Source organism: Phalangium opilio, unplaced genomic scaffold, assembly GCF_054372755.1.
Source record: "Phalangium opilio isolate 3A_F unplaced genomic scaffold, DU_Popi_V2 ptg000013l_1, whole genome shotgun sequence".
Lineage (NCBI taxonomy): Eukaryota > Metazoa > Arthropoda > Arachnida > Opiliones > Phalangiidae > Phalangium > Phalangium opilio.
In genome coordinates, this window is record NW_028324148.1 from 9,603,857 (window position 1) to 9,628,842 (window position 24,986).

At 37.8% G+C, this 24,986-nt stretch overlaps 7 protein-coding genes across 14 annotated transcripts; 6 read left to right on the forward strand and 1 right to left on the reverse strand.

Annotated features, from left to right (window-relative positions):
• The first annotated feature begins 202 nt into the window (after positions 1 to 202).
• Positions 203 to 2,792, forward strand: LOC149708878 (uncharacterized). 4 transcript variants are annotated; one of them, XM_089864352.1, is made up of 4 exons: positions 203 to 283; positions 1,040 to 1,187; positions 1,458 to 2,263; positions 2,451 to 2,792. In XM_089864352.1, the coding sequence occupies exons 1-4, from the start codon at positions 243 to 245 to the stop codon at positions 2,461 to 2,463; spliced, it is 1,008 nt and encodes a 335-aa protein (XP_089720478.1). In that variant the 5' UTR covers positions 203 to 242; the 3' UTR covers positions 2,464 to 2,792. The 4 variants fall into 4 exon arrangements, with proteins under 4 accessions (XP_089720478.1, XP_089720477.1, XP_089720475.1 ...); XM_089864351.1 differs by lacking the exon at positions 203 to 283 and having other exon boundaries at positions 963 to 1,187; positions 1,458 to 2,299; XM_089864349.1 differs by lacking the exon at positions 203 to 283 and having other exon boundaries at positions 963 to 1,187.
• Positions 2,793 to 4,401: 1,609 nt separating this feature from the next.
• Positions 4,402 to 4,799, forward strand: LOC149708879 (uncharacterized). The gene is made up of 2 exons (XM_089864369.1): positions 4,402 to 4,506; positions 4,572 to 4,799. The coding sequence occupies exons 1-2, from the start codon at positions 4,432 to 4,434 to the stop codon at positions 4,797 to 4,799; spliced, it is 303 nt and encodes a 100-aa protein (XP_089720495.1). The 5' UTR covers positions 4,402 to 4,431.
• Positions 4,800 to 4,915: 116 nt separating this feature from the next.
• LOC149708880 (uncharacterized) lies at positions 4,916 to 10,178 on the forward strand. Its single transcript, XM_089863883.1, has 5 exons — positions 4,916 to 5,015; positions 5,057 to 5,112; positions 5,306 to 5,657; positions 6,726 to 6,784; positions 9,382 to 10,178. The coding sequence occupies exons 1-5, from the start codon at positions 4,916 to 4,918 to the stop codon at positions 9,511 to 9,513; spliced, it is 699 nt and encodes a 232-aa protein (XP_089720009.1). The 3' UTR covers positions 9,514 to 10,178.
• On the forward strand, positions 10,052 to 11,457 carry LOC149708881 (uncharacterized). 2 transcript variants are annotated; one of them, XM_089864356.1, is made up of 2 exons: positions 10,052 to 11,048; positions 11,110 to 11,268. In XM_089864356.1, exons 1-2 carry the CDS (start codon positions 10,344 to 10,346, stop codon positions 11,119 to 11,121), a joined length of 717 nt encoding a protein of 238 aa, XP_089720482.1. In that variant the 5' UTR covers positions 10,052 to 10,343; the 3' UTR covers positions 11,122 to 11,268. The 2 variants fall into 2 exon arrangements, with proteins under 2 accessions (XP_089720482.1, XP_089720481.1); XM_089864355.1 differs by having other exon boundaries at positions 10,344 to 11,048; positions 11,099 to 11,457.
• Positions 11,458 to 14,022: 2,565 nt separating this feature from the next.
• LOC149708882 (uncharacterized) lies at positions 14,023 to 17,315 on the forward strand. 4 transcript variants are annotated; one of them, XR_016381233.1, is made up of 5 exons: positions 14,023 to 14,157; positions 14,224 to 14,310; positions 14,370 to 14,440; positions 14,515 to 14,617; positions 14,681 to 17,315. XR_016381233.1 is itself a non-coding variant. In XM_089864368.1 (4 exons), exons 1-4 carry the CDS (start codon positions 14,049 to 14,051, stop codon positions 14,557 to 14,559), a joined length of 297 nt encoding a protein of 98 aa, XP_089720494.1. In that variant the 5' UTR covers positions 14,023 to 14,048; the 3' UTR covers positions 14,560 to 14,669. The 4 variants fall into 4 exon arrangements, 2 of the variants coding, with proteins under 2 accessions (XP_089720494.1, XP_089720493.1); XR_016381234.1 differs by having other exon boundaries at positions 14,530 to 14,617; XM_089864368.1 differs by lacking the exon at positions 14,681 to 17,315 and having other exon boundaries at positions 14,530 to 14,669.
• Positions 17,316 to 17,345: 30 nt separating this feature from the next.
• On the forward strand, positions 17,346 to 18,483 carry LOC149708883 (uncharacterized). Its single transcript, XM_089864365.1, has 3 exons — positions 17,346 to 17,731; positions 17,800 to 17,884; positions 17,947 to 18,483. The coding sequence occupies exons 1-3, from the start codon at positions 17,526 to 17,528 to the stop codon at positions 17,986 to 17,988; spliced, it is 333 nt and encodes a 110-aa protein (XP_089720491.1). The 5' UTR covers positions 17,346 to 17,525; the 3' UTR covers positions 17,989 to 18,483.
• A 128-nt stretch (positions 18,484 to 18,611) lies between these two features.
• On the reverse strand, positions 18,612 to 24,588 carry LOC149708884 (uncharacterized). Its single transcript, XM_089864364.1, has 2 exons — positions 21,545 to 24,588; positions 18,612 to 21,478 (listed from the first exon to the last, which is right to left on the reverse strand). Exons 1-2 carry the CDS (start codon positions 21,545 to 21,547, stop codon positions 21,137 to 21,139), a joined length of 345 nt encoding a protein of 114 aa, XP_089720490.1. The 5' UTR covers positions 21,548 to 24,588; the 3' UTR covers positions 18,612 to 21,136.
• Between the last annotated feature and the right edge of the window lie 398 nt (positions 24,589 to 24,986).

The following is a 24,986-nucleotide window of genomic DNA, read 5'->3' on the forward strand; positions in this document are numbered from 1 at the left end:
ATGCCAACACAAAATTCACTAACCCATTCAGTTTTATTAAGTTCCACATTACCATAGCTCTCGCTGGGAAATGGTTTCTGGCACCATATGTTTTAAAGAGTTTAGTCAGTTAGATGTGTTAAAACGTCAAGTGAGGGAAAAACATGTGAATGAAAAGATAAGTTGTGAAATTTGTGGGAAATCATTCACAAGGAGAGAGATTCTTAAACGTCATTCACTTATTCATCGAAAGACTAACGAAAATGTGTCAAATAGTCTCAACTCGTCATCAACTTCTGCAACTGTGAGTCTATCAAACCTTTCAACATCCATAAGTTGTGCATACACAAGGAGAGATAGTCTTAAGCGTTATTCGCTTACTCACCGAAAGACAAACGATAATGTGTCAATTAATTCCAACACTAGAGTTAAGGATCTGTCACACCCTTCAACATCCACTGAAATTTGCCACACTACCCCATCCAACCTACACCACCTTGCATCTATCCCTCATGTGTAACACCTAAACCTAATTGCAAAATCATTTTGCATTTCTCCGTGTGATTTCCAATGTGGTAAAATTATACAGGACCCAATTCAATACACGCGAAATACAGTGACCAGCACACTAAGCTTGAAGGAGAGAGAGAGAGGAATGGAATGGTAACCCCCATACCTATACCGTTGCCTCTGTACCCCCCCTATGGTACCATAGTCCTCCCAGCATATTTATATCCACTTAATAAAGCACACAATTTCGAAAAAAAAATTATTTTCAAGTGAAATACCATCACTAAATTTTTTCATCCATAAATTTAATCTGAAAGCTTTAGAAAGTCAACAATACTTAATTTACGACAGTCAAGAGTCTTGACACTTCCCACCAAGCTTAGAAAATTAGAAATGTTTGTACACAACTTGTGATTAAATTTCAATTCATTTTAGGATATTTGTATACAATAATTATATATATATATATATATATGAGAAGAAATTTTCATCGACGACAGTCGCACCAATTTAAAGGAATGAATCCTCCTTCACTTTTTAATTTATGTAGGGATAGTATGGTCGGAGTGTTTCGGGAATCATTTAATATGGGAACGGCCTCGAGATGGAACTTGCATCACCAATACTACCAACATCAATCGCACGCACGTTGGACCCTCAGCTTCGGGAAGCTTCTCTTTGTCCGGTCATTCAAAAAGGTGCAGCTCTTTTGGATATATTAGACGGATTTTTTGATTCAAGCATCATAGAAGGATCTTCAAAGTCTTACCAAGAATTCAATTTCATGATGGCGGAAAATGAATACATACCGATGTGGATTGAAGGAACACACGTTATCAACCATTATTACCTGTGCCAAATGTATTTCGATTGCCCATTTGGAGATCCTCTGTGTACCCGTTCTCATGAAAATGATCCCGATTTAAGATTCTTTCATAAAATATGTTCCACTTGTTTTTATGATTCAGATGATACTTCCCACCATTCCAATGCCGTCGAGTCAATTCCCGTGGCTACAGAACTCAAAAAATCGAATTACCATGAGAACCTTGCTTACCTTAATCAAATCATGTCTCGAGAGCGCGACGAAATACTTCAAGGAAATGTCCGAGAAAACGCCGACGAATCAGAGCCTATTACGTCCGAAGCCATTGAGTGGCTGGTTGGATTTCTGGTTAAATTCCCTCCTCGAGGATCACGACTTATACATGACATATATTCAACGGGAGATGACGCCGGTCTTGAAACATTGGCTAACCTCATTGATCAGCGAATCGGAACAAGCCGCCACCTCGCAGATAGGTTCTTCCTCATCTCATTCCACGAACGCCACCTCCATGTCCTACATACCTGTGAGTGGAGACGATCCTACTGCAGGTGTCCAGGGTTCGTCGACTACAGGGAATACTCCCAGTGGCGCTTTCGACGTACTCGGCCAATACGCATCGGCGAACTTGCCTCCTCCAACTGGCAAAATATCATCCGTTATCAGTCTACAGGGTCTACCAGATATAACTACGGAGTATACGGGGGTGGAAAAATATTCCACGGAAATTTGGATGCTTCGTCATTACAAGACACAAGACGTAGTAGATAAACCACGCAAGGACTGGTGGAAGTTATCGGATCTAGTGATGACCCTTCCTGTTGGGACCTCCTACCAGGACATGGGACTGAGAGCGGCCTTCAACAAGGTGATGGAAGAAAGCAAGAAGATAATCGAGGACCCGACGAGCAGTCGCATAATCAAAAAGCGCTGGCACTCGAAAGAAAAGTAATTGGAAATCCTGTGTCCCCTATCACTGCTGTGGTGAATCTAAAAGCTTGGCTCGGTACTCACGAGGAGCCGACGTCCACTCGTTTTGTTAGGAGTGACGACCCGACTCTTCGTGATGTATTCGATGTGGTCAATTTGAGGTACAGTAATATGTCTCTAATTGATTTCATTGAATATTTTGCAGAGTCAAAGAGTAGATTGGTGACAAAAAATGGGACATTATTCAAAAAATTAATTACCATTTGCGACATTCGAGATATTCATGATGAAATTATAAGAGATCAAAATAATTGGTGCGAAAATTGTTTTTTAACTCCTCTTATGACAATAATGGTTGATGATACATGTAGACGAATATATCCTCATTACCATGGATTAAAAAGAGAATGTCCATGGCAAAATAATGCAGTTGTTTCAAATTTTTTAGAAGTCTTGATATTAATAATACTTATGATGAAAAAGTGATGACTTGTTATCAACATTATAATAATGCTGAATAAAATTATCTTTTAAAGAATGGATGAAACTGATGGTTGCTTGCCTCTTTCTTTTATTTCATTAAATTTAAACGTCCATGACGAACACCATCCATCAACTTGTTAAAATTATCGTGAGTAAACTTCTTCGATAGGGTTAAAGAGAGGATGAGACCAACGAGTACCATGTAAGTACTTAACAACACAATTACATTTCATCACCCCGGAATAGTAATAACCCATATGCTCATCCTAGGTTTAAAAACTCAATCGTCGTTGACTTTGAATTCTTGGAAGGACGATCAACGGTGGGTGGACGAGAGAAAATTGTAAAGGAAGCGGCTGCAACAACGGTTGAAATAACACCGAGGATAGCATCATGGTCCTTCAAACCACCGTACTCAGAGCAGGAACTCTCGCAGGAGGCCAAACAACAAAACCGGTGGATTTGCCACAATTTACATGGTCTCCCCTGGAGTCATGGAGTCACATCATACAACAAACTGGAGGCATGCTTATCTCAAGCCGTCTAAGGATACGAACGGGTGTTTTGTAAAGGCGAAGAAAAGTGTTTTTTTTTTCTCTTATATATAATTCACCGGGACGTTATCGACATAAATGGTGTGGGGTGTCCCAAAGCATCCGACTTTTTCATCAAATGCGGAAGACGACCAGCCACTTTTATATGCCCTGTCGATCTTAACTGGAAGCGCGATGAAAATCATAGAGAATCCCAAAACTCAAGAAGGTGGATGGACAGAAATTGCGGAACTAATATAATGATATGTAATTCTGAAACCGAATAAAACAGTCCATGAGCCGGTAGAGCTTACCGAACACTGCAAGGGAATACTGGGTACTACATTAGCACAACGCTCGCCTTTCAACAGGTCCAATAATATAAAAATAAATTATAATAAGAAATCTTTACATATATATAGCCTTGAAAATAAGGAAATTCGTCCGCTTCGTTATCGGTGTTCGCGATAGGATGTGTATTTACCTTAAGTGAATAATTAATTAGCGTTCGTTTTCAAGCCACCGTTCCCATACGGCGAACTAAGCTTGAAGGACCGACGGAATATTTGCGCTCTCAGTTGGAACGACGGGAAATACGTATTCGTGGACTTTGCCAACATTTAAGTGAGGTATCTGGGAAAGCTGATATCATTCGGACGAAAGGATTAGAGAAGTCGACCATTCTCCCGAAATCCATCGGTGGCACCGTGGGAAATGCCGAGACTCTCGTCTGCCTTAAATTAAGTGGTCCTTCAAAAGAACGTCCGATATCGAACTGTATTTACCATATGATTACTGTTGTCTTTATAAGCTTTCAGATTAAATTTAGGGTTGAAAAAATTAGTGCGGACATTAATTTTGAAAAAAGAAATTAAATTCAAACTTGTGCATGTTTTATTACGTGGTGTGGATACAATTGGTATAAATACTGTTTCAGACTTACGGAAAGTATCATTCTAACTCGGCTTGTCGGGGAGTATCAAGTAAATACGGAATTAAACCTTGGAGTCTAGCAAGCCCACCATCTGTAGAATCATCTACACTGCGACATTGAGGTTAATAGCCCCCAATTTGTTATTAACCTTCGAAGTATTTGAAATTATAATACAAAAATACCACGGATTTTGGCATAACGGGATTTTCCCTGACGAACCCTCCGGTCAGATCAGGATGGATCTACCTTACCACGCCAATCTGGACAACATTAGAAAAAATAGACTAAAAAGAAGTCAACAGTATATCACGGTACGACAATATTTTCAGAAATGTCTATAATTCGATCTTATGTTAACTGGAATATCTTCTCTTAGGTCCAAAAAATTCCCTTGCCAGTGGAGGGTGAGGCTGAGGTGGGCGATATTCTAGACTTCATCAAATCAAAATTTCATTTCTTGTTTCATTTAAATAAAACTCAAATCCAACTCAAGCGCGTCCAAAATATATCAAACTTCGGTACTAATAGTAAAAATCAATATGGAAAACCTAGAATTTACATTGAAATACGTCAAGCTCTCGTACAACGCGTTTTCACCAACTAGGGGATCGAATAAGTCTGCAGGGTACGATCTGTACAGGTAAATATCCATATAAAATAACTTTCACCATTTGTGTAAAACAGTATACTTTAAGCGCAAACAATTATGTAGTGGCTCCCATGTCACGAAGGTTAGTGAAAAAACCAGTTACTCTTCGAGGGACAGATGCCACGGAAAAGTTTTTAGAAAACCTTTTGCGTGAAGACGCAATTATTCAGCGTAAGATTAAAAAAACGCCCCCATGAATCTATCACACTTAGAAAAGGTGCAATTTGCCTCGGCTCAATCCTGTTACTTATGTAACAAGCCGTTCACTGTAAATGACTGTAAAGTTCGTGATCACGACCACACTAACGGGGCCTACAGGGAGCTGCTCATAATTCGTGCAACCTGAAACTGAGGACCCGGAATTTCGTTCCGGTCTTCATGCATAACTTATCTAGTTACAAACTTACAATGCCCATCTTGTTATGGACAAAATTGGATTGGTCAAAGATCACGAGATTTAGTGTATCCCCACGAATTCCGAAACGTACATTTCGTTTTCTGTGGGTAATTTACGATTCTTAGACTCAATTAGGTTCACGCCGGCATCGCAAGAGACACTCGTATCGAATTTAGCTCGAGGTGGAGCCGATAAGTCCAAGTGTCTAAACTCTGCCTTCAGCGCTGACGAAGTACCGCATCTGCTTAGGAAACAGGTTTACCCCTATGACTACTTCGACAGCGAGACGAAATTCGACGAGACCGTGTTGCCACCCAAGGATGCTTTCTTCAATTCCTTAACTGACGAAGAGGTTAGTGAGGAAGATTATTCTCAAGCTCAGCAGGTTTGGGAAAAATTCCAACTCACTAACATCGGTGAGTACCATTTTTACCATTTATACGTTAAGACCGAAGTTTTGCTCCTAGCGGATGTTTTTGAAAGTTTCAGGGCTATGTGTCTAGAATATTACAAGTTAGATTGCGCTCACGCATATACAGGTCCCGGTTTCGCTTGGCATTAAAGTGCACTTCGCATGACCCAAGTGAAATTGGAACTACTCCAGGATCCTGATATGCATCTCTTTATTGAGAAGGGTATAAGAGGGGGTGTTTCTTTAATTACGCATAGACTAGCAAATAGCAAATAGTAAGGATCTTCCCGAAACATTCCACCAGGCAAAACGTAGATCTTACATTACCTACCTCGACGCAGACTTCCTCGTAAAGTTTTCTACGTATGCGAAAACCGGAAATTTTTAAATTACTCCTATGGGAGAACATCCCATAAGAGTTTAGTCGAGTGGCCTAAAACCCTGCGAAACTAAAAAAAGTGGAGAAACAGTGCGGAGTTAAATTTAATGCCGCGGTGGTAAATTTGTATTGGGATGGGAGGGATAGTGTTGGGTGGCATTCCGACGACGAATATGGGGTGCACTCAACTATCGCCTCCCTATCTTTCGGCGCTGAAAGAAAATTTCAAATGCGTCCGAAAGGTGAATCCCGCGCAACCATTTCGGTTATTTTAAGAAACGGTTCCCTGTTTTAATGAGGGGACTGAATTGTCAAAAAGATTGGGAACATTTTGTTCCCAAGGATGTCAACCCGTCATTAAAAGAAAGGGTAAATGTTATCTTTAGGTATATGGGTAAAATAGGTAGTGACTACGCGAAAGAAAATCCCTCATGTGTATGAATTTATGTTATATTTAGAAGTATTAAATTTTAATATTTAGTTGAAATAACTCCTAAAATTTGGAATATGCCTATATATTTAGTCAAATAGTATAAAATTTGAACATAAATAACTCCTATTAAATTTGAATATAAATAACTCCTAAAATTTGAAATATGCTTATATTTAGATAAATGAAAAAGTATTAAATTTGAATATTTATTATTTAAATTCAAAGTATTATTTACAAGATGAGTTACACTTCCGATCTAGCATTCGAGGAGAGTGACTACCCGTACGAGACTCTAAAAGAGGCCGCCAACTACATTAAGGTATTGAATTTCTTATACACTCTATCGCTATACGCCATGGTGAAAGGCACTAGACAGATATATATTTGTGATTGAATGTCCGCGTCAAATCAGTTAGCACGCCATTATATGAAAAATGCCTTTTACACTCGATTGTGTCGTATCTAACAAACGTAAGTAACAGAGAATGGCTATTATATGATCTTAAATAGGCTCCTTTCCGTTGTCCTAGTCTTCGAGGAGATGTTATGTGCGCGAAAGAACGGGTATACTTCCAGGTTAACAAGCAGTAATATTCATTCCGAAGTGACAGCGGTTTTAGAGGAGAATCTTTTACGGTTTGATGGACGATGGATAATCAAGATCTCGATGTACTTGAGGGAGGCTGAAACGTACGGGGTCTGGATCTTCAAATCACCGTGCAAGTTCTCGGAACTCTAAACCAAACCAAGGATAAAAGACAGTGCAGGTGGCTAACACGGAACACTTGTGATCTGTCGTTCGAGGAGGGAGATTACCCCTACGTGGCTCTTAAAGGAGCTGCAGACTACATCAAGCTTCAAGCATCGTCTTTTGTGACGAAAGGATTGGAGAAGGCCGATATCCTGCCCAGGTTCCTGAGAGCAGAAGTTACCAACGCCGAGGACTACGGTTGCCCACGACTAGCCACTCTTGAGGGCGAAACCCCGAATCTTTGCACATTCCATAGGTACAGTAACAACTGCACCCTGGTAAAAGCCGCGAGGCTTGCATCATGGCTCCGCCGAAACAAGTCGGAGAACATTTAAATTTTTTAAAATTCATTTCAAAGTGTAATTCTTGCGAAAGGGGAGCGGCGATCAAAAATTCAAAAAAGATTTTTGGTTGGCGACAGAATGTTGCCGTCATTGTAAAAAGCAAAAGCGTTCTTCTTTTGAGATTGTTATCACGATCCCGACCACCAGTGCTAAGGTGTTCGAACTTTCGAGGTCGTCATAAAGTTACATCCATGGTCGAGCATTCCCCATGAATGCCTATGACCAATGGTGAGCGTTCCACGTACAAAAATTTACCTCAAAGTCTGTTCTACTTGCTATTTTAACGATAAAATATATGTCCATAAAAATTGGACATAATATCTCATGTAAAATAGCACGCCGTTTGTCCACTAAGAGACATACATGACGAAATAATTAGAAATAAGAATAACTGGTGCCAAAACTGTTTTTTTACTCCACTAATTACTATTTACGATGAAAATACCTGTCGCGATTGTTTTTCCTCAATTTCATTCTGTTAAAAGTAGTAGTAGTTTAGGGTATAATCATGGCCATAGTTGGAATAGTAAACGCCTTCAAATTGCGTCTCATTTCATGGGAAACTACTAACTGTCAATTATCAATTTTCTATGGTCAACGGTTTTTGAATTATTGAAATTCCCCCCAACCCAAAAAATAATCAACGGAAAAAGACTTTTGAAAAAGAGTGTACGTCTTCTGGTGGATTTAAAACTCTTTTTTTCTGTTTCAACCAACCGGAGTATGGGAAGGTCATTAACCCTAATCTAAATTCAGTGATTAATGTTCCCAGCGTAAGCACTATTTCATTCATCACTTAGTACCCAATGCATTTCTATTTATTTCCTTTTAGAACTATCCTTCAATTTCAATGTTTCAGTAACTTTCAATTATCTCTTCACATTTTCCCACTGTCAAGCCACAAAGTATATAACCTGAGGCCAAACTAATGTTCACCGTGAAATAACATATATCAGTCTTCCTTCTCTTTAATTGTTCAGTTTCCCCAAGCCATCGTTATAATAGAAATATTTGCTATTACATTCCAATTATCTATGCATAACCTGCCCACTTGTATGCCACAAAGTAACTAGAAATATTATAAGTTGTATCTTTGTGTTACATCGAGCTTTAAACCCAAAAAAATCAAGTACTGGTCTGGAAAAATTCTAAATTGAAGCGGAATTATGTGCTATATATCTATGGTTCTACATAGCATTGACTATACAAGGGCAATATGTTTTTATTCATGCTCAATAGCCTTCAAATTCTGGGCATGCCTTAAACGAGTTTAAGTACAACACCAGGCCTCGAGAGGTCGATACTTTTCAATCAATTAGTAAAAGCTTTTAAATTATGATCATCGTCACTTAATTTAATGAACAGAACTGATCAAAATATTTCTATGTTGCATCCTCCTTCAATTACTACGCAATAAAAAATCTCACTAGCCATTTACTTCAAATAATGAAGTTACACAATTAATTTATCTTTCATGTCGCATGTTTCATCACCAAGGCGTTCCTAATTTGTGACTAATTAAGATAATCGTTTATTTTCCATAAGATTATCTCGCACATTTTTTCATGGCATCCAAATTTACCCGTGTTTACGAAGTATTATGGCTTAAGCTTCCTGCTAAGCCTTGGCCAAGATGCAGAGGTATTTTAAATAGTTATGATCTTTCTGATTTTTACATAAATTTAAGGTAAATAACTAGGATTTCTACTCGAAAAGCGCATTAAGGCCTCTCAGAGAGGTCCGCACTTCTTCCCAAGTTCCATCCAATGAATTTTTATTCTAAAATTTCAGAGCTCATGAAATACAATCTTCCCATTCCAGAGTCTCTATCGAAAATGGGAAAATGGCGTCGTCTTATCGAGTCAGCAACGAGGGTGTGACGTCAATCACATGAGTAGTAATCTGGCGTTGTCTTATCGAGTCAGCAACGAGGGTGTGACTTCAATCACATGAGTAGTAGTATCTCTCTCCTTATCACTCTGGGAAGTACACATAAAGTTTTGTTTTTTCAAATGTTTTTTGCGTATCCAAATATAGGAAGATTATGATAAAAATAAATTAGTTAAATGAGAACTTTGGCCGTGTTTGCTAGCACCACATTGTCTCGATGAATATTTTTTATACTTAGGAGATGATAACGTGGTTTTGAAATGAAGTTTTTGGATTCAATTCCGCATAAATTATATTACTTTTGATTACATTCTCCGCTATTTAACATTTTCTAGGTCAATAACTTAATACACTAAAGTGGCGAAAAAGAGGCGAAACAGAATTTTCCTCAATAAATACATTTTATTACCCTCTCAGCCATATCAGTCAAATCTCCAGAGTTTTGTTTTTTCTCTTAGCCCGAATAATAAATTTCCCCAAATATTTCAAAACCTCTGACTAATATTCTCGCAATTATCATACTATACCTCTTGAATCTATCACGGACCTATAAAGCCTGGCATCTATATTCATTTTCCGCATTCTCTAGTTTCTTCCTCTTTTTGTACTGCAGAAGTTCGCGTGCATCAACTTTTCATAATGTCTCAATGGAAAAAGAAGAGACCTCATTTTCCGTCGGACACCGAAGGTGACGATCTTACAATAATGGATACCATGCCAGGACGTTCTACGACCCAAACAACAATGACTACTTCTACAACAACCGAACCAAAAAAGCTCTCTTTCCACCAAAACAGGAAAATTCTCCTTCTACAAATCGACCTCTAGTTCGGAGTCGGATTCTAACGAAGAATTTGAAGGTAAAAATAACATGAAACGAAAAAAAGAAGATCATGTCTGATTTGGAGTATTGTCACGGAGTATACGTCGGAGGAAAAGTATTCTACGGAAATCTGGGCAATACGACACTACAAGACACGCGACGTCATCGACTTACCCAAGAAGGACTGGTGGAGATCAGCGGACTTGGTAATGACAGTGCCTGTGGGGACGTCTCGCCAGGACTTGGGTCTCCGATCAGGGTTCAACAAGGTGATGGAGGAGTTGAGAAAAGTGATGGAATCCCCGACAACGAGACGTACAATCAAAAAGCGTTGGGTCTCGAAAGAAAAGTAATAGCCAACCCCGTATCTCCTATAACAGCTGTCGTAAACCTACAAGCTTGGCTCGGAGCGCACGAAGAGCCGACCAGCACTCGATTCGTTCGTAGTGATGACCCGACTCTTCGTGACGTATTCGATGTCGTCAATTTGCATTATTCTAATATGACACTAATTGAATTTATCGAATACTTTCCAGAGTCCAAGAGTAGGTTTGCGAACACACAAGAGAGGCCGGACTATTACTACCCAGTTAAGAAATCTGCGGTTATGATGGAGAAACTTTTATTATACCAATTTAATAACGACCGCGATGCAGTATCAAATTTTGTGACCACCCTAATTAACGTAATTGACCGCAGAGTATCAAAATTAAATTCAATTTATGTAGAGTCCCCGCCTAACGGGGTCAAGAACTATTTCTTCGATACCGTTAAGGTATTTTTTCTAAATTATGGTGAAATTGGCAACTTCAACCGTTATAACAGCTTCCCTTTAGATTCCGCCGTAAATCGTGGAATCCTTATGTTCAACGAGCCAAACTGGGAACCCGCCGCAGAAGAAACACTAAAAATGCTCTTCGGTGGCGACAACCTATTCGTGCGACGAACATTAACTGGACTCCTGTAATTATCCTCTCGAACCACCGTGTCTTGGACCCTACGCGCTCTCACTGGAAAACCCGGGTGACACACTACGTTTGGAAAGCGTGCCCCTAATTGAAATATTTAACTAAACGTTTGCATCCGATTGCTTTGGTAAGCCTGTTCTCCGAGTACGGGCAACAAGAAGATGTCAAACAATGTATTGAAAAAATAAAACCAAATTATTGTTATTGCAGTGAGAATATATGTCTTTTTATTGATTGATTATTGGGAGGAGGATATCACAGATTTTTATTTGTTTTTCACTCATTTGGGGGAGGATACTTTTTTTCCACTGCGGAGGAGCATGACATCTGCCTGGAGTTTATCGACCTGTTCTTTTAAAACCTCCAATTTATTTTCCCCATCACCCTCATAGAACCCAATAGTATTATCCGTGTTTTTATAATAATCCGTGTTTTTATAATAATCCGTGGTTTCATTGGTCATGGTATTCAAGTCTTTCCTGGCATTTTTGGATCTTAAAGCTAACATGGTGTTATTAACTAGACCATTTTTACCATAATCATGGTAGCTACGGGCAGGGTGGGTATCAGCCAAGGGAACACCTGTATACCTCTTCTTAGCCGTCATAGTTTGGGCAGATGTAGGATGTCTAGGATCTATACGGACATCTAATGTAGCTTGTACTTCCCAAAATGCCCGCCCCTCAGCAAAAGATGGTTTGGGGTCATTGACCAAATTATTTTGTAGAGGCATCATTCGTATATAGGTCTTTGGTTGATGGTGCCCCTGTCTACCATCCCATTGGTCTTGTCCTAACCACATACTCTTTTCAATATCATCGTTGTATTTTAACACTATATAAGGGTTATATCCACCACTAGACGCAGCCTTCATAGCTCTAAGATGGTGTACGTTATTATCGGTTTTTGTGTCCTTAAACCGTAAGCCATCGCATCTTCGGAAAACACGGGCGCTAAATAATTGGGAATGTTTAATAATCCATTACGAAAGGCGTAATTATAATCAATAAGTAATTTATTTTTGGCTTCAGTTATTGGGAACGTTTCAGCATACTGTCTAATATTAGGGTAGTTCACATTAGCCACTTCTATGCATAAATAATTAGGGAGGGCTCTTATAGCTCCTTGTGAGGTACCTATTTTATTTGCACTTCCATGAAACCTAATGCTTTGTGTTACGTTATTTTCAGGGTCACCTATTGCGCTAGGAACCATATTATCCAGTGTTATTTGATGGTGGCAGGTATTAATGTATTGCTCGGGAGAATGTAATTTAGCCCCATAAGCTACAATTAGGGAATTGGCTGTAGAAGAGGTCGTTACCCCGGTGGCAAAAGTAGTTCTAAATCCTTGCCCAATAACCTTTACATTACAATAAGTAGCATAACACGTGTTTGGGAGGGCATTATATTCTCCTGTATTCATATATAACGGTAATATACCACAGGGAATCTCACCATAATAAGTAACAAGAACATTAGAGTAAATACAGCTAGTGGGGTTCAAATATTTCATAGCAATTGGTAAGGTAGCAACACGGTGTACCTTGTAAAATGTTATCTTGTACGGGTCTAATTGTTGTCCACGGTAGATAGGAAGTGCCACTGTTCCAGCTGGGCCACTAACGCCGTCGCTTCCTGCTTGAGCCTCGCCAGGCGCTTAAGTTCCTATTTTACTGCTGGAGATTTTGGTGAAGCAATCACCGACTTACTCGGAGAAAGGCTTCCATTAGGAGGAAAAGTTAGGCTCTTCATTTCCGATAGCCATGACGAGTCAAACCCTCTCATGGACATTACTTGGCACGAAGTCCTAAAGTCTGCAATAAAAAAAAACCCTGTACCTAATCTACCAGGAAATGTGTAAGATTTTTTCCCACATCGTATGTATACGATGGGGCTATTAGTTTCTTTGTTCATCCTCGCTCTTTCCTTTTTTCAGCCTTTGCGCTATAAATGGCGTCATTTCTTTCAATTTAAAAACTTAATCGATCTTTTTTAGTAATAGGCGCCTAAAAGCCATTAGTGTGCTGCACCCGAAATACAACAATCTTTTTACTATCAAAAATAAGGGATTTTTTACTATCGGAAATAAGGGATTTTTTACTATCGGAAATAAGGGATATTTAAGAAATTGCGACTTCGTAAACATTGTGGCGGCATTAATTATCAAACTTATCCGTTAGTATCCTTGGGCCTTCTTTTATAATCGCGCTTAACCCCTGTTTAATCGTAACTGTCTTGTTGTAATGCGAATGAATTTCGGATGGCATTTATGGAGCGGATGTGAATTTGAGAGACCATTTGCCCGAAGCGGTCGTATCCGCATACGGAAGCTTTTTGGATAAAAATCCAATATGGTCGAAACCGCTGTGATTAGACCAAAGAAGATTATTGAAGTTTAAACACTGCGGTGTAGAAGGGGTCTTTGACCCAAGTTTTTTGCCGTGGCAGGTGAATGAGATTACTCGTTAAATAATACCGAGATTTGTGACGTTGCCTACTTAGCTATCTATTAATGAATATATTACCTATTTTACAGGCTTAAAAAAATGTGCCTAACATGCCCGAGATTAACGACTCAGAAATGTCGATAAATCCTGGCACCATTAGGCTACTTGAAAACTCAGTAGCCGAATTAAAATCCAATAAAAAAAAGCTTATCGACGCCATTGCGGATATTGACGCGAAAATTCGGCATTACCAAAAAAGAATTGAAGAGTACAAAGTTAAAATGCGTCAGCAGGAGCAAGCGGATGAAATAAGAAAAAGCTGGAACAAAACGACATCACGCTTGAAAAATTTAATTCCATGATCAAATTATTCGGCAAAATCAAAAAAAATCATGGAACCCTTCAATTAGACGAGTCATTGGTACAAATAGCCACTCATTTTGGAGTTCAAGAAAATTCGGAATCTGGTTGGTACAATTGAAACTTACTTTTCCTTTTTGTCTAAAAATCTTGGATTATTAAAAACTTTTTAGACGAAAATTCGGAACTGGAACAAACGTCCACCACGGAAGTTCCTCCCGTTACTCGGTCTCCGGAAAGTAATTCAAGTTCAAGTTCTGGTGAGCTGGACCGATATAATTTTTGTTACTAATGTTTACTAATTTTAATTTTTGTGAAGATGCTTCCCGACCTTCCACACCGGGAAAAGAGCTTGATTTCAACATCGCGACAACGTCGTATGAAAATCAAGTAATGGAAAAAATTTAATTTTATACGGACTTCAGTCGGAAATATATAGCGTTATACTATCCCATACTCCAAACTTGGATTTCCATAAGGGGATTAGATATGAGCAACTTGGATGCTAGTCTGAGGAGCCTCGTTGTAACAGGAGACTTACTAAGTGAAATGGCGAATAATAAGGATGTGACAAATCTTTTCATTAGAGGTGCTCACAATAGAAATATTTACATTCTAATTTTAATGCAGAACCTATATTTCCCTGGAAAGGAAATGCGTACCCTGAAACTTAACGCGCAAAACTTGGTCATATTTAAAACATCAAGTGATCATTCTACCAAACAAATTTCGCCGGATAATAACAAATACGTGGTGGGCGCCTTTAGACAGGTGACTTTGGAACCTTAAGGCCCAAGATAAACACCGTCTAAGGTCAGGTATACTTCCACGTCAACCAGTAGCAATCTTCATTCCAAATTGGTATCGAATTTAGAGGTGAATCTTTTCTGGATTGATGGACGATGGATAATCAAAGTCTAGAGTTAGACCGAAGCGTACGGGGTCTGGATCTTCCAATCACCGTGCATTTTCTCGGAACTCTCGACCAAGGATAAAAGGTAGTTCAGGTGGTTCTCACGGAACACTTGCGATCTGACATTCGAGGAGGGTGACTACGTAAAGGTTCGAGCATTGTCATACGTGATGAAAGGATTGGAGAACGCCAAAGTCTTATCCCGGTTTTTGGAATCTGAAGTATCCAACGCCAAAGACAATTGTCCAAGATGATCCACTATCGAGTGCGAAACCTTGTATATTCCATAGGGATAGCAACAACTGTACCCTGGTGAAGGCGTCTAAGATAGCATCATGGCTCCGTCAAAACGAGTTGGCGAACATTTACATTTTTTTAAATATATTTCAAATTATAACTCTGGCCAAAGGGGGGCGGCGATAAAATTATCAATTAATTAGAGTGAACACATCCAATAACGGCAGTGGAGCGAACACATAAAATAATAACAATACCCCTCAATCTTCCATTAACACTTTGTTCTCCCGTTTCGTGCAATCGAAACAAAAAAAAATCAAAGGAAAAAACCTCTTCGTCGACTACGACGAAGCCAATGGATACAACCGCAATTATAGAGGGTAATGAAACAACGAATCCATCGATATATTTTCCATCCTCACAAAGGTAAGAATGATTTGTCGCTTACGGGTCATTTGATTGGAATGTCAAGCTTTCCTTTCAGGAAATTACAACAATTTCTTACAGGCTCTTCCTTCAATGACGCACACGGATCTCATCCGTTTCGCAGTATTATTATCCCACCATCCATTGCCACTAACGCGTTTCCCGACTCTCTCAAGTGGTCGGGAATTAGAAATACATTGATCGCAGCACTCCATATTAATTGCGTCGTACGTGAGAACTATAGCAGCAACATTTAACAAAAAACGCTTTCATTACTGGGTGGACCTTTGTTTCACGCATCGACGGGAGATTATTGCTTTTATTTTTGTTTGGCGTCAGAAATTCGCCAACGCTTTCATTGTCAAAGGTAAAAGTTGTCTGCTCGGAAACAATTATCTTGACCCCGACAACCACGATAAAAAATCTATCTTCTTATTTCTTCCCTGCCCCTCTCTATCGCCCCCTTCTTCTCGATGCTCCCGACAGACAGCCCTTTGTCAGTTGACGCGAGCTAATCGGTTATGTCGATGAATTATTGTTAATTTTTTAAGTCGCATTTAAATAGATTTAAAGAAAAAACAGAATACTACATGCAGTTTCCAGTTTGTCCATTTAATCACCAAAAAATTCTCCGTCTTGGTATTGAAGCTTTTCCTTAACATTTATATATAATTTAACACTTAAATAAACGCTTTATTTTAGGTCTCCACCTTTCAAGAGGCGTTTATCGAAATCGAAGAGTCCTTGCAAAATTATCTCTCTTTAGACGACCTTAATTCCTGCAAAGTCTGGTACCATTGGGCGTGCGCTCTCTTTAAGGAAGCAGGCATTGATAAACCTTTTTTGTAAAAAATGCACCGGCAATTAAATAATTGTTTTTCAGTAAAAATTTAGTTTTCCAAGTCTTTGAAATTTTTGTAATGTTGTATGTTTATACTGAAAACTGAATTTGGCGGGTTCAATCTCCTTTATTAATATTACATTTTCATATCCCCTTTAATAACTCCATGCTTCTTTCACTTAAAAGCCGAGAAAAAACGCAGATAGAAACTCGTAAAGAAAAGCATTCCATCCAATACACATATTGTAATATGTGAAACATAATTATCAGTAATATTTTGTAATTAGTTTGAATAATTGACATTAGTTACGTTTTAAAAGCGTGAGCTTTGAAAATAATGAAACACGTTCTTCTCCAGGAGTAAAATACATACTTCTTGTCGCAGTGATAAAGAAATGAAGAGGAATTGACTGAATATCAGTGTTGGACTGACATCTTGAGCCTTTGTACGCTATTATCGCGACAGTTTAAGGAGAAAAGGCAAAAAACCTGCGAAAAGCGTCCAATGAAGGCCAGACGAGATTCTCCCGCCCACAAGGCACCCCTCTTTCGGTCCCCAAAATTGTCGGGGCTTTAGTCGCTCGTGTCTATTCCAATACTCAAAATGACGAAACTAATCAAGAAGTACAAAAAGAACCTGTAATCGCTGATAAATCTGTTCAATCTTGTCACGAAATTCTAACTGTAGATATGGCCCACAACCAAGGTACTTAAACGGGAGATTTTAAAAAGAATCAAGAAACTCAAACTACAAATGAATTTGCCACTTCCATAGAAACTCAAACTACAAATGAATTTACCCCAAAACCAAAGAAATTCAAACTGACAGAGTGGAATTTTCTTCTTTTGAAACTTCTGTGTCCTAGTCATTATATACTTTATATATATATATATCCTAGCATTATATACTTTATTGTCACGGCCCTCTCGCTATAACCGCCGTCTGCTCCTAAGACACCTAGCTGTCTTTGCGGATGTTGTTGTATCAAATAAATAAATAAATAAATAAATAAATAAATAAATTGCTCCATACCTCTTAAACATTTGAGCTAGAATCTATGGAACTGAAGATTCAACAAGTAACTTCTGAGTTAGAAAAACTAAGGATAAACCTTCAAGATGCAGAAAATCAAGCAGAGACATTTAAAGATGAGTTCAAAGCTGAGAAGAGTAAAGTTGCTAATTTTGAAACAAATTTAAAAAAGTTATGTCATGATGTAGAGTCATACCTAGGAGACAATGATAAAGTTAAATTTTTTACTAGGTTAGAAAACTTTGATAACTTAAAAGCGATATTTCAGGAAGTGGAAGCTTATTAGTTCGCCTGCATAGATTTTTCAGGTTTGTCGAAAACGAGGTGGCTTGTTATAACCGACCGTACAGATCGCGTTTTAATCATGGATCGTTTTTTAACATGGTATGTTAAGCGACCCGTTAACTCAACTATATTTGGACTTATTGCAACCTATTTTAATATAGTTGAAAAGGCTGACAAAATTGTTGCAAATAGAAAACCATTGAAAATATTTAGCGAATTTTAGAACTTCTATAGCATTTTCTTGTCACGAATTTAAAACCAGGAATTTTTAGAACGAATTTAGAAAATAAAACTTTGAACAGTTAAGATTTAAAGAATATGAAAACCATATTCCTATACGTGAACAACTGTGACTTGGGCCCGACTTTCATTGAGAACGTGAACAAAAGCAACGTCAGTAACAAAAACGATGTAAAACTAATGTGTTTTAACTTTATAAGGCTGTTTGTTTACAATATCAAATAAGACTGCCAAATGCAAATAGCTTTTTAGATGTTACGGTGAATATTGATCGAAACAAAATTCTGTCGGGAATCGAATTTTTCTACACTGACTTTCTAAACTTAGAAAACCAAATAAGGACTGAAAATTCTCTGATAAGGGTAAACAAACAACACCAATAGAGTTTTGGAAAGAGTTTTATGTGTTTGAAGATGCCGCCGGGAACACCGTTCTCAGAGGACTCTCTGAAGGTGCAATAAAAATACTATGGTTGCCAATATCAAATGGTTATGTGGAACGCGTTTTTTCACAAGTGAATTTAGTAAAAGATAAACATATAAATTGCATGGGACTAGACTTGCTAGAAATCATTTTACATATCAGATTTGGATTATCAAAACTCGGGATAGAAAGTTCCCAATTTATCCCTCCACCAAATCTATTAAAATACAATCGTATCATTTATAACTGATGAATTTATCAATGAATAAAATATTTCTTAGATTTTAAAGGAACATTGGACATTTCGGGCTTTTTCTTTTAAGTTTTTACGTTTTTGGAGGCCCGAATTTATTTGGGCTGGTTTCAGACTCGCGCTTTTTTTTCTGGGGATAGAAATTGGGTTTTTTTTAACAATTTGGGCGGAACACTAAAAATATATTCTGGTTGACCTGCACGCAGCGCCTCTGGCGGACTGAATTAAAATATCCTTGAAGAATATATTGGACCTTAGTCTTAAGCTACTATCAGTTTTTTTAAATATATTAATGTATATCAATACGCTTTTTCTGTACACTTTTTGTACGCTTCTATTAAACGTTTAGTCTCTGTAGAAAAAAGCTGACGACTTAAATATCTAAACTGGTTATTATCCCTAGGATTTTTAAACATAACAATATAAGGACAGTTCAATGATATATTTCTAGAATATTTACCGGGAGAGAATAATAAGCCTCTATACCCGCGGGAAGCAAAGGGGGGAATGAGTTTTTTTCGTTTGTTAAAATGCAATTTATCGATATAATAATAGTTAAAACGATCCTCGTAGGGTATTATATATATTACGGTTAAAGGACAAAAAGTAACTTTTTTTCACCATTGTTAGAGTCTTTTAGCCAAGGCTTCGTCTCGAGTCGTTTTCTTGATAAGGAAGTAACATATACTAATGAATCGATAGGCACATTGAGCGTCTGTTGTCCGAGAATGAATGGGCAGTCGGGGTACAATTGTCCATGTTTATCGTGTACCGTTTCCGAGGTTGTCCATACTTGAAGAGTGCCGTGGCAAAGAAACAATTAAAATTCGTTAAGAATGTCTAGGTTGCACGAAATATTAATTTCGGCTTTGTTAGAATGAGCCCATTGGGCGTAAATTGAAGCCTTTTCAAAGGCACAGGTCGTTTGGTGTTCACCAACAGGGTGTGGGTATAAACAGCGCACGGGAAGAGAAGCGATGTTCGGACACTTAAAATCGTTCAGATCGTGAACTGTTCTGTTAAAGCGGTCCGATAGAAAGGCGACTTTGGCGTTGCCTATGGAGAAGATCAAGTCGGTCCCTTGAAGACCAGCGGCGAGGCATTCGTCGATTTTGTTGTAAGATCCCAGCGTTCCAATCCAGTAGGTGTAGATTACGCGACACCCATTGGTTCTAGCGTTGTTTTGAAATGGCTACGTCGGATTTATTGTAGGGTGGCACGAATGTCCAGGAAACGGTTGCCGGCTTTGACTCGATGGTGGTTATGGCCAGTTCTTTAACGATTAGGTCATCATCACTACGAGTGCGCCCGTTCAGATATTCTAACTCAGGAACTATATTCCTTTCAATCTAATGAGAAAATCGAACCCTGCCCCGTTATGAGCGCAGCAGACAACATCGGAAAACAACATTGTGCAACCTTTACTTTCTTATTTCCCTTCTAATATTTCTTGTCTCACATAGGAAAAGATAGTCTATAAAATCCTTTATACAATCAAAACCCCTAATGACACGAATGGTAAATTCTTTTGAGTCAACGGATTCTTGCGCAGCGGAAACCTAGAGTACTGGAGTGTGTTCATTATTTAAAGGGATTGTTTTACAATCGAAGTATAGAACACGAACAGGAGGATAATCAATATCTAGGGGCATCACCCAACAGTAATTTTTCTCATTTGTAATTCTAAAATTTTTGCAAGTTGGATCAGACTTTGGTTTTACATCGCAAGCGCAATTTCAGCATTGTTTCAAAGAATCGCATGTTTCGTTTCTCTTATGGTTATTGAAACATACGGTTCCCTTAAAATATCTATTACACCCCTCGCATCTGATGAGTTTGGACTGAGCCACCTTTTCAATACTAGATAGTAATCGATCAGGAGTTAACTCATTTATCGCCATAAATCTTAACGCATCGGAGCTTATGGCGAATCTAATTAAGTTATACTCTTCATTATTTAGCGTGACTTGGTTTATAAGAGAAGTTAAAATTAAGGAAAGTTGGTCGTGAATTTTTGTTAATTTTAGTTCGTCTAAGTTACGGAATTAAACATTTTATTCTGTTGTAATACACTTATATTTCCTAGATTTACGGTTAGATATTTTATTCAGTTGTAATACACTTATATTTCCTAGATTTACGGTTAGATATTTTATTCAGTTGTACTACACTTATATTTCCTAGATTTACGGTTAGATATTTTGTCTATCTTGAAATATAGTTCTGGCTGGAATTTTGTGGATAAATCGATGGGATAAATTTCATCATCTGATAACGACGAAGTGTCCGACGTTGTTTCTTAACGGGAAAGTTCTTCAAGTCTATTGATTGTTTTCTCGAAGGAAACTATTATGTTATGGAGATCGTCTGAATCTCTAATTGCGAACTGCTTCTCATTGGGTTGTCCTTTGTATTTAATGATGGCTATTTCTCGGTCAGGTGTGGCGGCTATTTGAATTGGCTCCTCTGACTACCGTAGCACCCCAATCTCCCTGAACGCTGTTCAGAATTGATTTCAGTTCAAAACCGCTCTCGAATTTAATACATATACCGTCCTTAGTAGGGATGGGAAACGGTTTTCGAGTGTTCTTCGATTTTGCATATCTTCTAATATCAAGGTATAAGGTACCGATGAACGACGATATTTTAACCCCTAATAATCTATTCTGACCATATTCCATTATATGATCTTTCCAATCATCCTTTTTATATCCCGACTGAGGTAACAAGGTCTCTACTTCCTTGTCACAGGATTGTGTCTCTTTCTTTGATTCGGCCTATTGAAATACATATTTCCTATAAACTAAATACTCTAATCTCATTGAAAAGTATAAAGTACTCACCATTCTCAGGAATAGAAATTTCTTGCTACGATATATTAGTGCAGTAATTTCGGCACGAATGAATCTCGAACGATGAGTCTGAATTTTTCTACTAAATGGGTTTTATCTTTTCTAGCTTTACGTCCAAGAGATCTATTCTTTAATAGAAAACCTCTTTCTCATAATACACGGTTTTATATTATATATAGATTCAGTAATATTACATTTAATTCGTATCTTTTATTTCTTTAAACCTTCAACGACATCTGCTTCTCTTAAATTTTTATCGAAATCGTTTAATTGTAACCTTAGGGTCATGATTACAATTTGTTATCGGCGTGTGACAATTTATAACTAATTCTTTCCTATCGCCGATGAACGTCTTTATTTGCGTTATTATACGTGTATAGATTCAGTTTCATCCGAATCTTTTCTTTTTAAGTCTCCAAACACATCTGGTTTTCTTCACTTTTAATATAACTCGTTCAATTGTAATCTTAGTGTTAAACTTAGTTATCGACAATTTTATAACTCTTTCCAATCGTTGATGAACGTCTTTATTTACGTTATTATATGTGTATAGATTCAATTACATTAAATTTCATCATTATCTTTTAAACTTCAAAGTCTCCAAGCACATCTGTTTTTCTTCATTATTTATCCGACTCGTTCAATTGTAATCTTAAGGTTAAACTCAACCATCGACAATTTTATAACTAACTTGTTATTATCGGGGTCCTATAATACTCATGGGTGAAAAAATATGTACGCAATAAACTATATCGCTTACTCTACTAGTCTTGCAAAAATATAAGTATTTTTCTACTATTTTAAAATGGTTAGGCAATAGTAACCCTTATCTTAGTGTCTTTTAGTTTCTAAGACCTCAACTATATTTTGCTAATCATCACCTCTTCTTTACTCTTTCCATTGCAAGTCTTCTTAATTTAAAAACAAAATGTACGTATTTTTCTAGTATTTTAAAATGGTTAGGCAATAGTAACCCTTATTTTCCTGTATTTTAGTTTATCTCTATTAAAAATCGCGTCACACATCGAATATATCACTCTGGGCAGGTGATTTAAATATCCTGTTCTGACGGAAATATTGGATTATATTGCACCTCCAGGGTTGACGCGGAAGCAATAGCTCCCATCATTCTCTCAATGAAATTACTCCATATTACATAAGTCTATTTTTATACTTGGCAATATTTATCTTAATTAATTAATTATTAAATTATTAATTAATAAATATGACATACTCTTTTGAATCAATAAATAAAATTTTACACCTTTTGAAAGAAAAGCTTCAAGTTGAAATTGTCGTGGACGAAGTTAATTACGAATTAACAATCTCGGGATTGGTTAAAAATGTTGATGAAGCTATCGAAAGCTTGTGCGATTCCCAATCAAACTTTAGTGAAAACCTACTGGATATGACTTACAACGTAGATCGAAAACTCGATCCCAAAAACGTATTTAAAAATTTTGGTGTTTTTATTTCTAAATCTGAGAGAGACCCAAAAAGAACCTTCTAGAAACAATGGAATGTTCTGGAATCGGAAAGAATATTCTAGATGGTCCGAGATGACCGACACTTCATTGCACATCCGAATTCGGCTTATATTGTAGGTAGTGTAAAGTCAACATGATGCTTTGATGTGAAGACTCCCTCGAGTCTAAGAAATTTACTCCTCTGATGAAAAACCCAAACTGTATCTTAAACTATAGTAGCAGGTACATTCGTACACGAGGGGTTTGTCACCCGAGTTGCGAATGTATATATATGATATAGCGTTTGACCACCCAGAATAGAGGTTGGGTATCACCTCGGTCGAGACGTCAAGTTGACATGTTAGGTTAAGACGCACGTGTTTTCGCCTTCTAGATGGTTCGAAACGAGGGGTCGGATACATCTTATTCTATACACTATTTCTTTTGAGTTATCAGTATATTTCGAACTGGTAACCGACCAGCCAGTAATCGGGCTTGATTTCTTCGCGGTTTTTGGGTTTTTTGGGGGAATCCCGATTGAAACCAGTGATTCATAGGTGTATAATTTTTAATCCTACAATTTATACTAACTGTTTGAAGTTCTATTGTGATTTGGTGAAAATCCGTGGAAGGGTTAGAGGTTTTCATACTACATGTTGGACCCAGGGGCATGGGCCATTTTCAATATTCTACTCACAACGATTTTTCTGTCCAAGACGCAAGTCGAATAGATTATTTTTTTTTAAAAAAACTTTGAAATTAAATTTAAAAAAAATAGTTCTGGGTCGCGTCCCTATGGGTGACATGTCGTGGATAAGCGCACCGGATGATCATCCCATACAAATTGAAATGGAGGATGAGATAATTTTAGATGATGAAGAGGAAGTACTAAACTTCATTGTCGAAAACGATGGTGATGATGGGGGTGATTCCCTTGTCACATTTCCAATTCTCCATCCGGGAGATACGTAAGTGAATTTTTTTCCATTATTGTTTTTTTTTAGTATCAATAATTAAGTTAGCTTCTATATAATTAGCACCGATCTTGGCGATATTGATGATTTTGAAGAAGAAGTGGTATTGAACATAAACTGTGACGGATACCGGTAAATACATCCATATTTATACACCCCACCATTTGTAGCGCTAATTGATTTCGTTTAGCATCATGGATACCATCAGGATCCTACTCCTACCGAGCATGACCACCCCCCCTATCCAGGCGCTTTTAACAAGCCTGGAAGATCAAATTGCGGGGTACATACGCCCAAGGTGTGTGTTGAAAATATAGCTAGGTTTTAGATTATTTATTAATATATTTTGGGATTCCCCCCCTTAGCCCGACTAGGGATATCAATGGGGCTTACCCCTTCCCAGATGCTGGGCTCCCAGCACCTAACTGCGATGGATATGGGTATGACATATTAAAATTTCTTAATCTTATTTACATTAATTACAATACACATATATCCACTAAAACATTTTTACCTCTTATTATCAGCGTTCAAAACGCCATATTCACGCTCATGATGAGGAAGCGGGATGCCCCCAACAGTTTACATGTGGGTGAGGACCACGTGCTCGCCACCCAGCTCGACAGGGCATTAATCGAACATGTCAGTGTTGCGATTAACCGCAGTGTGTGTGTCAATTTAAGTTTAGCGTATCAAGTTTAAAAAAAATAAAGAAAAAACAAATATAAAATAGACTATATATTGTTTGAATTTTTATTCGTCTCCTAAATTTTTATTTACAATTTCTTTGTGGTTATAAATCCACTCAGAAAATAATATACATTTAGATAGTGCGCATAAATACTTCTTATTATTACGGACAGTTTTATGGTTAAGCATACATGTAATCGTCGATTTCGTTGGCTTTGGGACACCCCACTCCATTCAAGTCTATAACTTCCCGATTAATAATGTTCAACAAAAAGAAACACTTTTCATCTCCTTTGCAGAATA

Coding starts and splice junctions, on each gene's coding strand:
- LOC149708878 (XM_089864349.1), top strand. CDS start 963: ATGAGAAGAAATTTTCATCGACGACAGTCGCACCAATTTAAAGGAATG. Junction 1,188..1,457: donor TTGTCCGGTCATTCAAAAAG/GTGCAGCTCTTT, acceptor TTTATGATTCAG/ATGATACTTCCCACCATTCC.
- LOC149708879 (XM_089864369.1), top strand. CDS start 4,432: ATGGATCTACCTTACCACGCCAATCTGGACAACATTAGAAAAAATAGA. Junction 4,507..4,571: donor GAAGTCAACAGTATATCACG/GTACGACAATAT, acceptor ATCTTCTCTTAG/GTCCAAAAAATTCCCTTGCC.
- LOC149708880 (XM_089863883.1), top strand. CDS start 4,916: ATGTCACGAAGGTTAGTGAAAAAACCAGTTACTCTTCGAGGGACAGAT. Junction 5,113..5,305: donor TATGTAACAAGCCGTTCACT/GTAAATGACTGT, acceptor CACGAGATTTAG/TGTATCCCCACGAATTCCGA. Junction 5,658..6,725: donor ATTCCAACTCACTAACATCG/GTGAGTACCATT, acceptor CTTCCGATCTAG/CATTCGAGGAGAGTGACTAC.
- LOC149708881 (XM_089864355.1), top strand. CDS start 10,344: ATGTCTGATTTGGAGTATTGTCACGGAGTATACGTCGGAGGAAAAGTA. Junction 11,049..11,098: donor ATTTCTTCGATACCGTTAAG/GTATTTTTTCTA, acceptor CCGTTATAACAG/CTTCCCTTTAGATTCCGCCG.
- LOC149708882 (XM_089864367.1), top strand. CDS start 14,049: ATGATCAAATTATTCGGCAAAATCAAAAAAAATCATGGAACCCTTCAA. Junction 14,158..14,223: donor TCAAGAAAATTCGGAATCTG/GTTGGTACAATT, acceptor AAAACTTTTTAG/ACGAAAATTCGGAACTGGAA. Junction 14,441..14,514: donor CAACGTCGTATGAAAATCAA/GTAATGGAAAAA, acceptor CATACTCCAAAC/TTGGATTTCCATAAGGGGAT.
- LOC149708883 (XM_089864365.1), top strand. CDS start 17,526: ATGGAACTGAAGATTCAACAAGTAACTTCTGAGTTAGAAAAACTAAGG. Junction 17,732..17,799: donor AAAGTTAAATTTTTTACTAG/GTTAGAAAACTT, acceptor TCGCCTGCATAG/ATTTTTCAGGTTTGTCGAAA. Junction 17,885..17,946: donor ATGGATCGTTTTTTAACATG/GTATGTTAAGCG, acceptor ATTTTAATATAG/TTGAAAAGGCTGACAAAATT.